Raw genomic sequence first — 14,470 nt, forward strand, 5'->3', positions numbered from 1 at the left:
ACTTTTATCTCGCGAATATGTTATTGCAATCCGCAGCGGGAGCGTTTCTATAAACTTAATTTAAACTTACGTTTTACACCGTGCTTTGTTTCCCTTATGAACATGCTTGTATGCTTCACTCGCTCCTTTCTCAATTGTTTAATTAATTTTTTGCTCTTCGCTGTTTGCGGCTCTTCCGTCATTTCCCCCTACTTCGTTCTTTTATCTCGCGAATATGTTATTGCAATCCTTAACGGGAGCGTTTCATTAAACTGATTGAAAATAGTTTTGCATTTACCTTTTTAGTAAAAGGCGAGCTTTTAAGCCTGAGAAATCACCCCGTAAATGCACACGTTTAATTGCACATGTGTTAATATGTATGGTTACACAGTATTAAAAGACAGTGAACAACGTCAGTTACCTTTGTTCCCGCGTTTGATAAAAGGCGAGCTTTTAAGCCTGAGAAATCACCCCGTAAATGCACACGTTTAATTGCACATGTGTTAATATGTATGCTTACACAGTATTAAAAGACAGTCAAAAATTAACGTCATTTACCTTCGTTCCCGTGTTTGACTCGTGCTGTAAATCTCTTCCTTGTTTTTAGTTCACGTGATTACGTAGGAGGCGTGATGACGCGATACGTGACTCCGCCTCCTCCATTACAGTGTATGGACAAAAAATATGTTCCAGTTATGACCATTACACGTAGAATTTCGAAATGAAACCTGCCTAACTTTTGTAAGTAAGCTGTAAGGAATGAGCCTGCCAAATTTCAGCCTTCCACCTACACGGGAAGTTTGAGAATTAGTGATGAGTGAGTCAGTCAGTCAGTCAGTCAGTGAGTCAGTGAGGGCTTTGCCTTTTATTAATATGTATAGATAACAGCGGGTTGGAAAATGGATGGATGGATATATAAAAACACACACAATCGCCGATCAGTCATAAGATTAAAACCATTTCCACCTTTTGCTGCCAAAACAGCTCTGAGCCATTGTGGAACAAACTCCACGAGACCTCTGAAGGTGTCTTGTGGCATTGGGCACCAAGATGTTGGCAGCAGATCCTGTAAGGTAGGGCTTCCTTGGACCTGTTTTTCCAGCACCTTCCACAGATGCTCAATAGGATTGAAATCTAAGTAATCTGGAGTCCCAAGTCTTCACCTTGAACTCTGTCATGTTCCTAAAACAATTCTTGAAAAATTTTTTTGCAGTGTGACATGGTGCATTAACTAGCTGAAAGAGGCCACTGCCATCTGGGAATACAGTTATGAAGGGCTGTACATGGTCTGCAACAATTTTTAGGTAAATGGTACATGTCAAAGTAACCTCCACATGATTGCCACGCCCCAGTGTTTCCCAGCAGAATATTATCCAGAGCATCACACTGCCCCCACCGGCTTGCCTTCTTCTCATTGTACACCTTGCTACCATCTCTTCACAAGGTAAACGATGCACACACACTTTCGGTGGTGGACGGGGTTCAGCATGAGCACATGACCAGTCTGTGGCTACACAGCAATCTGTGGTGCACTGTGTTGACACCTTTCTCATGTCCAGCATTGTTTTACAGCAATTTGTGCTACAGTAGCTCTTCTGCGGAATTGAAACAGGCTAGCCTTTGCTCCCCACATGCATCAATGAGACTTGGGTGCCCATGACCCTGTTGCCGTTCATCAGTTGTTCTTCCTTGGATCACAATTTGGCCCCTCAGATCGTTACGCTTGCACATTTTTTCCGCTTCCAACACAATATTTTCAAACACTTGACTGTTCACTTGCTGCCTAATATATCCCAATCCTTGACAGGTGCCATTGTAACAAGATAACCTATTTTGTTCATTTCACCAGTCAGTGGTTGTAATGTGGTGTGTTTGTGTGTGTGTATATAAAATAAGACACTATGGTCTAGGTGTCCAGTCCATGTGATCAATCTGATTGGTCAGTTTGGCTTTGATGATGAGCGTGAGACACAGGAGTAGTAACGCTGTATGAGTCATGTGGAGAGAAACTCCTTCAAAGACGGAACATATAAAGCAGGGCAGGAGTTAAGAAGAGTGCCCTAAAAATAACGACAAAAGTTTTAGAAACGGGCTTTAGGGAACATGCTCAAGACAGGGAGAGCAGAAGAAGAGATGCTCACACACGCAAATACAGAGGAAAGGCGCTGAAGATACATAGTGGAGACCAGATGGTGCAGACCTATAAATACCTGGGAGTGCAGCTGGATGATAAATTAGACTGGACTGCCAATACTGATGCTATGTGTAAGAAAGGACAGAGCCGGTTATACTTCCTTAGAAGGCTGGCGTCCTTCAACATCTGCAATAAGATGCTGCAGATGTTCTATCAGACGGTTGTGGCGAGCGCCCTCTTCTATGCGGTGGTGTGCTGGGGAGGCAGCATTAAGAAGAAAGACGCCTCACGCCTGGACAAACTGGTGAGGAAGGCAGGCTCTATTGTTGGCATTGAGCTGGACAGTTTGACATCTGTGGCAGAGCGTCGAGCGCTCAGCAGGCTCCTATCAATTATGGAAAATCCACTGCATCCTCTAAACAGTGTCATCTCTAGACAGAAGAGCAGCTTCAGCGACAGACTGTTGTCACTGTCCTGCTCCACTGACAGACTGAGATCGTTCCTCCCCCAAACTATGCAACTCTTCAATTCCACCCGGGGGGGTAAACGTTAACATTATATAAAGTTATTGTCTGTTTTTACCTGCATTATTATCAATCTTTAATTTAATATTGTTTTTTGTATCAGTAAGGTGCTCCTGGAGTATGTGAATTTCCCCTTGGGATTAATAAAGTATGTATCTATCTATCTATCCATCCATCCATCCATTTTCCAACCCGCTGAATCCGAACACAGTGTCACGGGGGTCTGCTGGAGCCAATTCCAGCCAACACAGGGCACAAGGCAGGAACCAATCCCGGGCAGGGTGCCAACCCACCGCAGATCTATCTATCAAAATATTTTTCTATAATCTTGCTTTGACAGGTACTGTGGCTTGTGTGTGTTATATATAAAATAAAAGAGTGTGTGTATCTGAGAAATGCAAGTAGGAATTTCATTATACTTGACTTGAGGAATGAATGTAGAGTAAGATGACAAAAAGATTACTAGGGTTAGCAACTAATAATTGGGTAATATGGCAATGTCAGTTTTCAACTATACCATACATAAAGAACCTTGTTTACATTCCTGGGTCTAATATTCTGTTTGGCTTATATTGCATTTTTTTTTTTTTTTTTAATAGATCTTTTGAAACAGCACAACCCTACACTTGCAAGGCCTATATCAGACGTTCAACATCCAACAGCTACATGTTGCCCTGGTAGAGATAAAGTGAGCAACATGTCATCAAATAGACTGAAAGAAGACCGAATCAAAAACAGAATGCTGAGTATCCTCCATCTTCTGCGCCCACAGCACTGGACCAAGGACGATTGTCTCATTGAGAATCTACCACCAAGACTTCAAAAAGGTAGCCAGCTGAACCTGAAACACTGACAGTCTATTCCTATTGACCTTTTGTGGAGCTGTAATTTACTAAATATTTTTAGAAGGAAATCTATTGAGTACTATAATTGTGTAGATACATACATATATGTATACTTAAAAGAAAGGCAAAGGGTGATTCCACTGCATGTGCCTTGTAGTGATCAACATGATGAAATGCTTTTTAGAGCCTAAGCTGGTTAAATTGAATTGAGATTTCATATTTGGGGAAAGTACTGTTTACAAAGTAATATTCTGAGAAGTATTACAGGCATAATAGGGAAATCCATTTTCACATTCAATTAACAGAAAACCAAAAATCTGTTCCCTTCTTATAAAAAGTCTAGTTAGGGTGGAGTTGAGGAGAATACTATGATAGTGAAGATGGCCCTGGTCAATGTTGGCTAGGTCCATGTCTGTGCATGCAGCTCAGTACTCAAGTTGGGCCTTGGACTGAACTAATTCTATATATCTTACAATTTGTTTACTTTTCTAATCGGAAATGCAAGAATGCTTTCCTTTAAATACTATGTTGTGATATTCAGTATTCTAACATCAAAAATGGCAGCTTTTCCTAGAATGATGTCACACATACACCTTTTCTTCAAAATACAGGAAACTGTATACTAAATAAAAAATAAAAAATTAATGAACCTGCTTAATATTTGTTTTTTTATTTTCCTAGCATTTTTTGAAGCATGCAAGGAAAAAAGTGGACTCTATGCCCAACTGACCAACCTACTTCCAATGCGAGTAGCATCATATATGTTGCTCCCTTATACTCTTCCATTCGAGTCTGCTTACTCTTTTGCACTAAGGTAAGTGCATTTCAAGGATACATTGAATTAGTGGTGCTTTCATTTTACATACAGACTTGTCATCATTTCAGATGATTCTTGTAAAATGTAAGCTCATGGCCTGTGACAAAGAATAAACTTTTTACACAAGTACATCTCTGAACACACTGAAAGAATGTTAATCCATCCTACCTTTTTAAATTAGCTTTTCAGTGTAAAATGTATTGCTGGCCATTTTGCACATGTCTTTGAACAACCTTTCCAATACTACTGTAAAACCTGTGCTTTCTTGCAATGGAGTTGCAAACTGGGTTTATCTGTTGACTCACTGAAAAGGTTACGGTGTCAACCTAGCCTCTCCAAGTACTAGCCAGTAAATGCTGGAAGTGCCAATCACTTGCATTTTAATATTTAATTAAACCACCAGATTCAATTTAATCTGTAATACTGAAATTGCATGTGGACATTTGTGTTTTGCTAGAATGGTAGAATGGCTTCCTGATTTTCCAGACGATGTTCGGTGGTTACAAGCTCTGATGAGACAAATTGGCTCTTCCTTATACCAACATGCCAAAAAGAGAATTGGATCAGAGGAGCAAAGGTAGATTTTTTTTTTTTCTTTTCTTATTATGATTTTTGTGATGTCAACTAGAATACCTGAATTTGTGTCATTCTTTTTTATGTGATAAGTTTTTCTAGTTTTGATCATCTGTTATTTTCCTATTTGGTAGTATTTTGCATTGTGTTAAGCTAATGTGTCTAGGAGTAGAATGATCAGTAAACAAATGAATCCTCTTTTAGTTTACTGGTGCTTTTATGTTGAGCACTGTATAGCAAAGCACTGCCCAAAATTAATACATAGCAGTTGTTTTTAAGATTACATAATACCCTACACCTACATTAAACAATGCACTTATAGTAAGGTATAACATACAGTAGGGTTGCTGCTGACCAAGCTTCAGGATCACTTCCATGGTCTAATGGCATTATCATTCCTACGGGAAAGCAACTTGGCATCCAATCCTTTGGATTGGATTTGTGATGTATACAGTGATGTTCACTTCCTAAAACAATCAATATAGCCCCTCTGTCCCAAACTGGCCTGCACCCATTATCCCTCAGCTAGACCTTACATGGACAATCTAGCAACAGTCACTCCAGGTGTTGTACTTAGTGACCATGTACTTCCACTTGACAGCCACTAGATTCTCCATCTGTCATTCTCTGACTCTTAGTAGAGTAATGAAAAACTTTACCACTCATGGGTTGCATTACCTCTAGTTTCCTGTTCTGAGAAGACATTATTCAATGCTTCATCTAATGTTGAAACTGCCTTGTTGTTTTTAGAATGCCAGCTCGATTTGGGCCCACCTCCTCATAGTAGCCTCTGATCTCCCACACTTTTCATGCATAGTTACTCTGTCATTATGGGTCTGTCCTCTGAATATTTTTTGTTGAGACTTTACACTGCCCTGTGCCATTCTCGCAATACCCTTTCCCCAAATAGCCATTTATCAATTTGGCATTCCTTTACAAAAACTAAGGGATTTGAATTTTATATTTAAAACTAATGTGTCTCTTGAGCTAACTTGAAAACCAATTATTATTTGTTTTTATTCATCTTTCTGTAATGGGAATTGTTCAGCTAAACTGGTATTTTTTTTTCCTTTCAGCCAATCTGTTTTGAGAAAATGTATGAGCCTACCTCCTACACTGAACATGCAGACATCTCCCCTTAGCCTGGGCACATACCACCAGATGTCCTCTGTAGAGCTGGACCAGTGGTACTGGGACATTCCTACTCCTCCTGCCCTCCAGCCTAAGCACACGTCCCCAAATCAGAAGGGACCTGGTTCTTCTCCTCGCCAAATCTGCTTTTTCACCAGCTCAGATTCTGAAACAGAAATTGCATCTGATGAATATTTTGAAACTTGCTCCGAAAATGGGTTTCAGTATGATGAGACGTAGAGTCAATTTAATTTAAAAGTTGAACATTAATTTTAAGAGGCTTACCAAGCTCACCTTCCTCCGCTACAAAAGGAGGGAGAAAGCAAAGTGAGTTAAATGTGTGCCCTAGTGCTATTAGGAGTGTGACTGGATGTTGAAAGACAGATGCAGAAATTATTATTCATGAAACTGAAAATAAGCAAAGCACAGCTTTTTTTTCCTTTTTTAAGACCTCGGCATTACAAAAAAAACATTTTTTGTCTCTTGCTACCTCATTTTTTTATATTTATCTTTAAGGAGCATTATATACCTTCTTCAGTCTTTGTAAAATGTGTGTTAGGTTTTTATGTACAGTATATTTAAAGACAATTGTATGTATGTAAAGCTAATACCACTCAAAGTGCCTTGTCATATTTTTATTTTTGTTGGTGTCCTTTTGTCTGTTCATAATTTTTAAAATTCAGTATTAGGGTGCTGCTTTTGTCTCAAAGTATTTAAAAATGTAACTTAAATCTTGCATTAAAAAAAGTTGTGCTACAAATTCTGTACAATACTAATGTATTAATATATTAAGAAAATGACTGGGCAGGCCAGATAAAAGTGAAAGCACGTAAGTATGGTACTGTATGTATGTTATGTATGTATAATTTTAAAATATTGTAAATTGGTGCATTTCAGAGTGCCTTTTTATATCCAAGATGGGACAGAGCTCCCCAAACCATGACTATTAAGGAAAACCAGGGGGATGACTGTTTGGGTAGTTGGGTGGAGTAAGAAGGAAATTCTATACAGTATTTAATTTCATAAATTAGTGGAGTTGCCACTGGCACTCAGGATCAAGAAAAGCTAGACCTTTTTTCACTGCTTGCTGCCTTAACCACAGTCCAAAACCAGGAGTTTTTCTCATTTAGAAAATATTAGGGTATATTTGTAATTGTTCCTTTTTCCTATAGAGCCTCACTGGGCTGACATTTTGTTCTTAGTTGGCATTTATTTTATCATAATGAGGTGAAATATTAATTTGGATAGACAATACTGGAAAATAATTTTACAATGCATTGAGTTAAATCCGTTTTCACTTAATACAGGACTCTGAAATCAACAGTACTGCACACACTTGGCTTTAAATGTTCATTTAAATAATGCATTTTCTTGACAATGTCTTATTTCGATTTACATTTCTTGTAATGTTTTTCTGTTTATGAATCATGTTAAATTTCTTGAACTTATTGTCGTTAAATTATTTCAGAAGTGACCATTTGATAAAAATATATTTTTATTGTATGTATAAATACATTTATTTATACAGTAGATTAATATAAATGGTTTAGAACATAAATAAAACTGAAATGTAATATTGCTTATTTTTATGCAGAAGTTAATTTTTTTGTAGTAATTTTGAATGTACACTGTATATGTAAAATAATATTAAAAGCACTTGTATCAGGAGTTGTAAATTTTGATTAAAATAAACAAATGGATGGATGAATTTTTGAGTTTCTCTTAATATTGTTACTGCAATGAAATGTGGAATTAGCACAGATGTTATCTAGGCAAATTAGTCTCATTTTGATCTTACTGCATGTCTTTAGAAGTTTCTTCTTACAGATCAAGCTAAAAAAAAAACTAAAACTGGGATCTAGCTTTCTGAGTCAGTATTGCATACATCTTCTTTAGAGAGGTTGGGAGCATATGCTGTTAGAGTGGTGGCTCTGAGGCTAGGGATCTGCACTGGCAATCTGAAGGTTGCTGGTTCAAATTCCGTAAACATCACAAGTGACCCTACTCTGTTGGCCCCTTGAGCAAGGCCCTAAACCTACAATTGCTTCATCCTGGGTATGATGTTAATCTCCATCCAGCCCTACAAACAGCCACCATAACTCTAGTCACCGTTTTTTAAAAAAAACACGCTTCCTTACCAGAGTTTAAAATAAATAAATGGGTAATCAGCTACTGAACAAAAACAGGTACTAGTTCAGACAGCTAGAAATTCTGCTGCATATTCAAACCCCTACATCACAGGTGTCGAACTCTGGGCCTGGAGGGCCGCAGTGGCTGCTGGTTTTCATTCTAACCCTTTTCCTAATCAGTGACCAGTTTTCACTGCTAATTAACTTGTTTTCCCTTCATTTTAATAGCCCTGTTTTTAAGAATTCAGTCCTTTGAATTGATTCACTTCTTCATTAAATGGCAGCCAAACAGAAATGAGATGTGAAACGAGCCAACAGATGACCAGCTGAACTGGGGCTTCAAACTCCTGCCAATTTCACTCCAACCAGTTCCTTAATGAGAAGCCAATTCTTGCTGTTAATTAAACCAATTACTTAATTCCACAGCTTGTTGCTGCTCCCATTCTGACATAGCAGACATTTTCAAAACTGATTTTCTTTTTTTTCTAAGAACACCGTCAAGATGTTTTGGTGACCTCAGAGATCAGCCTTACTGAGACCTTCACCTTTCTTTATGCTCAAATAATGTGGTTAGCTGGTGATGTGGCAGCTTGTTTTGTGTCTCATTATTGTTTGGCTCCTCATTAAAGAAAAAGAAAGAACTAAGGGGTCTAAGTCAAGTTAATTAAGACAAAGGCAAAAGAAGTTAATTAGCAGCAAAAACTGGTCACTAATGAAGAAGATGGCTAGAATGAAAACCTGCAGCCACTGTGGCCCTCCAGGACTGGAGTTCGACACCCCTGCCCTACATGTTAAAATTCTGTTGAGATAGATATAGTATCCAGGAGATTAATAAAAACATTTAAAAATATTATTAGCATTATTAATTGGTAAAAGAAACTGGAGCTTATGCAGATATCTTGAACTGTGTTCACTTTCAGACTTTTTGAATGTGTTTTAACAGAAAGTAGCAACCCATTTCTCACCCAAAATAAATTCACTAGCCAACAAGCTCTCAACAAAAATGACTTCATTTTGTAAGATGAAAGGGAATGATAATTATACAGAACAGTTGCAAGAAAAAAAAAATAATTGAACCATACAATTAAAGATCTCCACAATTGATTCAATGTAGAAGATCCACTTTCCTAGCAACAAAAATATGTGCTCAGGAAATCTAAAACCTGACACTCTTCTTCTACTACTATATTAAGGTACTTTTGTAACAGTGCCTTCTGGTGGCAATCCGATCTCACTGCATTGCAAACCCCTTTTTTTTAATGTTAAGGGGGCAAGTGTGGCCCATATTCCCTTTGAGGCATCAATTTACCTGTTTAAGGCAGCAGGACTCCCATTAGCCATTTGTCACGCTCATTTGCTACCAGTCCCTTATGCCATTGCACCATTTTTTAATCGGGTATCTATGTGAGTTGTGCCACTTTGTGCCCCAAGCAACTCTTTGCCTGCTGAGTGAGCACCTAAAAAACCTATAGTTTGTAATCTAAAATTAAAAAAACCCAATAGGACCCTTAGGACCCTTGCCGTTTTCAGTGGCAAGGGCCATTTGAATATATAGTATCTGGAATGCACAAAAACAACATACTGTATCTAACAATTTAAGATGTATATTTAGGGGGTGAACTGAAGGCATAACACTTTTTTTTTGACACGTTGACAGTAATGTAATTTAATCTCACTATTAACATAGAGAAATCAGTTTGTTTTGTAAAGTGCCTTATGATGATTTGCTCTTTGAGAGTTGTTATATGAAATAAACATGATGGATAAAAATTAGGAGACAAATTTCCTTAGGCATATTTTGTACTTTGTTTAACAGCACATGTGGCTTCCAGAGCTATGTGCCATCCCACCACCTTTTCCCCTTTGCTTTGTAAACAGAGATTTAGCAAAGACTCATTTACAGGCTGGGTGTGGAAAAACTCTAGGAAATGTTTTGCTGCATAGTACTTTGAAACAAGCCATGGTACACAAATTGAGAGATTATACAATACAGTAAACTGTTTTCCTTTGCGGAACTCTGGTTCGTCTCACTGTACCATTTTCCTGCTTGGAGAATTAAAAAAAAAAAGTGTTTATGAAGGAATCCCTGCTTACAGCCTCAAAAAGAGAAACATGAACCATTACAATTCTGTATACAGTATATTAATTTATTTCACAACATATTTTAAGGCATGCTGTAAGATGGTAGAACATTTGAGAGTGAATTCGGTAAGCAGTCCTTCACAGATGATATAGTGAATATTGGTAACACACTAAATAGTGCTATAGCTATAAGAAAGATAGCATTATTCTAGTTTGTGTAGATGAACAAAAATTTCTTTGATTTATGAAAAACGTTTTATCAACATCATTTAAAGTTTCTGGATTGCTTTAAAATTCACTACAGGCCTAATGAGGGTCCAAAACAATTGTTTAAGCAAGGAGTTCAAAACTAGTCCCTGGAGAAAAATCTGGCTGCATGAATAAGCACTGCAGCTTTCCAGGATCAAAGTTTTCCAAACTTAATTTGCTTTTTGAACCATCTTATTTTATAGCTGGAGAATACCCTGCAAAAATAGAATGCAAGGCCGGAGTGACTGATGGGATATTCAATTATCTGCATCAGTTAGCTTGATGACAACTCTGGTCTGTACCAGGAACTGAGAAGGATGGCTCTGAGGGCAGATAAGGAGGTGTTTGTGAACCATCTATGGTTTGGTGACCAACATCCTTGTTACAGAGGAATCAAAGCATTTTGCTCAACCAAATCTATTCCTCGGAAAGTCACAATCATGGCAGTTGATGGAACGGTCCTTATGGATGACGCTGCAGTTTTGACCTGCTGGGCTGGCTACTTTGAGCAGCTGTTTAAAGCCAAGTCTCTGGCTAGGTCGTTGTACATTTCTGGGTCCATGGTTCTTGAGGTTGATCCTCCAATTAGCTGTGAACCACACAGTCTCGCCGAGATTGCACAGGTGGTGAACCAGCTGAGGGCAGGGAAGGCTGTAGGGATCTGTGATGTCCTCCTGGTATTGCAAGCAATCTTTGCTTCCATTTGGGAGATGAGTGTCATCCCAACTGACTGGAAAACAGGACTTGTCGTCCCTATCTGGAAAGGGAAGAGTGATCGCCTGGATTGTTGCAACTACAGGGGAATAACACTGCTCTCGGTGCCGGGTAAGGTCCTTGCTAGGGTCATCCTCAATAGGATCTGTGATCACTTGCTCACCAACCAGCAACTGGAGCAGTCAGGTTTTACACCTAAGAAGTCTACCATCGACCCCATCCTGGTACTGAGTGTTCTGAAGAGTGCAAATGTGAATACAGTCAGTGTTTCTTTGCAGCCTTTGTCGATTTTCGTAAAGCATTCAACTAAGTTGATCGAGCTGCCCTGTTGCAGGGTCCCCCCAAAGTTTCTGGATGTCATGGCTGGTCTGTACACTGGAATTGTGAGTGCTGTGCATAGTGGAGGCAGAAACTCTGTGTTGTTCCCAGTTGATTCTGGAGTTTGTCAGTGTTCTTACTCCTGCCCTGTTCAGTGTTTGCATGGACTGGATATTGGGCAGGAGGAGTAGTGTCTAGGCTTGTGAATGTCCTGGATAAAAAACAAGATCCACGCCTTTAATGACCTCTTGGGCACAGCTATTGGCAGTGTGTCTGTCTGTGAAGAGAATGTCAATGGTTTTGAGAGGTTTACTTACCACGCCAGCAACATTCATGTCTCTGGTGACTCTTCCCATGAAGTCAGTTGACAGATTGGGAAAGTATAGTGAGGTCATGAGGTTGCTGGAAAGAGTTGTGTGGCGCTCTTGATATCTTTACAAGAGGATGAAGGTCTAAGTCTTTAGAGTCCTGGTGCTTCCTGTTTTGGTATATGGTTGTGAAACATGAACATTATTCAGGGACCTGAGACTGTGACTGGACTCCATCGTTACTGTGGTTTTTCAGACAATCCTTGGGTACCGCTGGTTTGACTTTGTGTTGAATGAGCGGCTGCTCACAGAGTCCTGAATGAGGCGTATTACCTGCATTGTTAGGGAGCGTCAGTTATGGCGCTATGGACATGTGCTGCAATTCCCAGAGGGTGATCAGCTCAGAGGATCCTCATTATTGTAGGACCTGAGTGGCTGGACCAGGCCAAGAGGACACCCTCGTAACACCTGGCTGCAGCAGATAAATGGGAGGGTGGGACTGGACTGTGTGTCTGCCTGGGGGAGTTGCCAGCCAGGGTCCCGAGTGGGTGTGGAAACAAGCTGTACCAGTGAATGCTGCCCAACTTCACCTGACCTAACCTGTAGCAGTGAGCAAACTGAAGGAAGAAGCAGTCTTAGAGCCCTTGAAACTCCCCCTGCATATTCCGAATCATGGATCTATGCCCAGTGTGGGACTTGGAAGATTTGATTATCCGGTAAAGGCATTGGCCTCTGTTGCCCTAAAGTAACTGTAAACACTGTGTTTTAATAAAATCCTTATTGTCACACTACCTCCGGCTTACCTTTCAGACCAGTCAAGGCTAAAATAGTGTTAGTATTTAAATATTTAATCAGAAGAGTAAATAAAATAACTTGTTTTAAATTGTATCTTTTCAGTCAATTAGCAATAGCTGAATACACCTGATGGCCACTTTATTAAGAACAACTGCTTGTTAATGCAAATTGCTTTCTGCTCCAAACACTCAATAAAGAGGATGCAATTTAATATACAGAAAATGCAGACATAGACAAGCAGTTTAACTGTTTTTCAACCAAACATTACAATGAAGAAAATGTTACTTATCTTGGACCATGGTATGGTTGTTGGTGTGCAACACAGTGCTTCCTGAATCTCAGAAACAGCTGCCCACCTTGGATTTTCACATACTGAAGTGTGTAGAGTTTACAAAGATGGGTCTGAATAGCAAAAAACATCCAGTGAGCAGCAGTTCTTGGTAATAAATCAGAATGACCAGACACGTTCAGGATATCAGAAAGATGTAGCTGATGTCACCACCCAATCAGTACTGTAGCCTTCTTTTGCACTTGAGGGGTACATTAGCTGAATACAATGTGAATATTATGAGTAATGCCACTGGATATACACTGCTCAAAAAATTAAGGGAACACTTAAATCTTACATTGTATCTCAATGAACAAAATACTCAAGTGGAAAATCTTTACAGAGTAATACTGTGTAATTTGTTGACAACAAAATGATGTAAATAGAGTAAATAGAAACCAAAATCACCAAACCTTTGAGGGCTGGATTCAACATCACACTGAAAATCAAAGTCAAAAATTAAAATCACAGACTGATCCAACTTGCATGAATTTCAGTAGTGTGTATGGCCCCCACATGCCTGTATGCACTCCCGATAACATCTGGGCATGCTCCTGATAAGACGGCGGAATGTATACTGGGGCATCTTCTCTCAGACCTGGATCAGGGCATCAGTGAGGTCCTGGACAGTCTATGGCATCACTTGGTATTGGATGCACTGCTACATAATGCCCCAGAGGTTCTCAACTGAACTGAATTAGGGAACATGCAGGCCAATAACGGCATCATTGCCTTTGTTATCCAGGAACTGCCTACACACTCTCGACAAATTGTCCTGCACCAGGAGAAACCCAGGACTCAAAGCACCAGCAGTCAGGGTGGGTACCATTACCTACACATGTGGAAGGTCTGTGTGATCCTCCAAGGATATGCTTCCAAAGACCATCACTGAGCAACTGCAAACTGGTCATACTGGATGATTGTTCTGGCTGAATAACACTCATCATGGCATCTCCAGACTCTTTCATGTCTGTCACATGTGTGCAGTGTCAATTTGCTTTCACCTGTAAAGTGAATGGGGCACCAATGGCGGAGATACCAACTGTGGTATTCTCTGGCGAATGCCAATCAAGCTGCATGGTGATACGCTGTGAGCATAGGTCCCAAATGAGGCCCTCATGCCACTCTCATGGGGTTTGTTTCTGACAGTTTGGTCAGAAACATGTACACCAATAGCCAGCTGGAGGTCATTTTGTAGGGCTCTAGCAGTACTCCTCCTGTTCCTCCTCACTCAAAGAAGCAGATGCTGGTCCTACTGCTCGGTTGATGAACTTCTGCGGCCCTATCCAGCTGTTCTTGTGTAATTGCCCATCTCCTGGTATCTCCTCCATGCTTTTGAGACTGTGCTGGGAGACACAGCAAACCTTCTTGCGACAGAAAGTATGGATGTGCCATTTTGGAGGAACTGTGCTACCTGTGCAACCTGAATCAGTTGCAGGTACCACCTCATGCTACCATTAGTGACTAATATACTAGCAAAACACAAAACTAGAGAAGAATCACTCAGGAAGGATAAGGAGAGAGCAATTGTCTGTAGCTACCAT

General features: G+C 39.8%; 1 protein-coding gene and 1 long non-coding RNA gene across 3 annotated transcripts in view; one reads left to right on the forward strand and one right to left on the reverse strand.

The window, feature by feature from the left end:
- Positions 1–7,669, forward strand: part of pnpla3 (patatin-like phospholipase domain containing 3) — a 50,948-nt gene extending 43,279 nt beyond the window's left edge. Inside the window, exons 5-8 of one of the 2 annotated variants that reach the window (XM_051929073.1) lie at positions 3,237–3,464; positions 4,164–4,296; positions 4,757–4,876; positions 5,949–7,669. In XM_051929073.1, coding sequence (XP_051785033.1) covers positions 3,237–3,464; positions 4,164–4,296; positions 4,757–4,876; positions 5,949–6,243 — 776 coding nt within the window. In that variant the 3' untranslated portion in view covers positions 6,244–7,669. The remainder of the gene's footprint in view (positions 1–3,236; positions 3,465–4,163; positions 4,297–4,756; positions 4,877–5,948) is intronic. The other variant, XM_028817749.2, reaches the window with a different exon arrangement.
- LOC114663838 (uncharacterized) overlaps positions 1–14,470 on the reverse strand; it is a 76,770-nt gene that overhangs the window by 49,424 nt on the left and 12,876 nt on the right. The window lies entirely within an intron of this gene.

The sequence above is a fragment of the Erpetoichthys calabaricus genome, chromosome 1 (genome assembly GCF_900747795.2).
Source record: "Erpetoichthys calabaricus chromosome 1, fErpCal1.3, whole genome shotgun sequence".
Taxonomy (NCBI): Eukaryota; Metazoa; Chordata; class Cladistia; order Polypteriformes; family Polypteridae; genus Erpetoichthys; species Erpetoichthys calabaricus.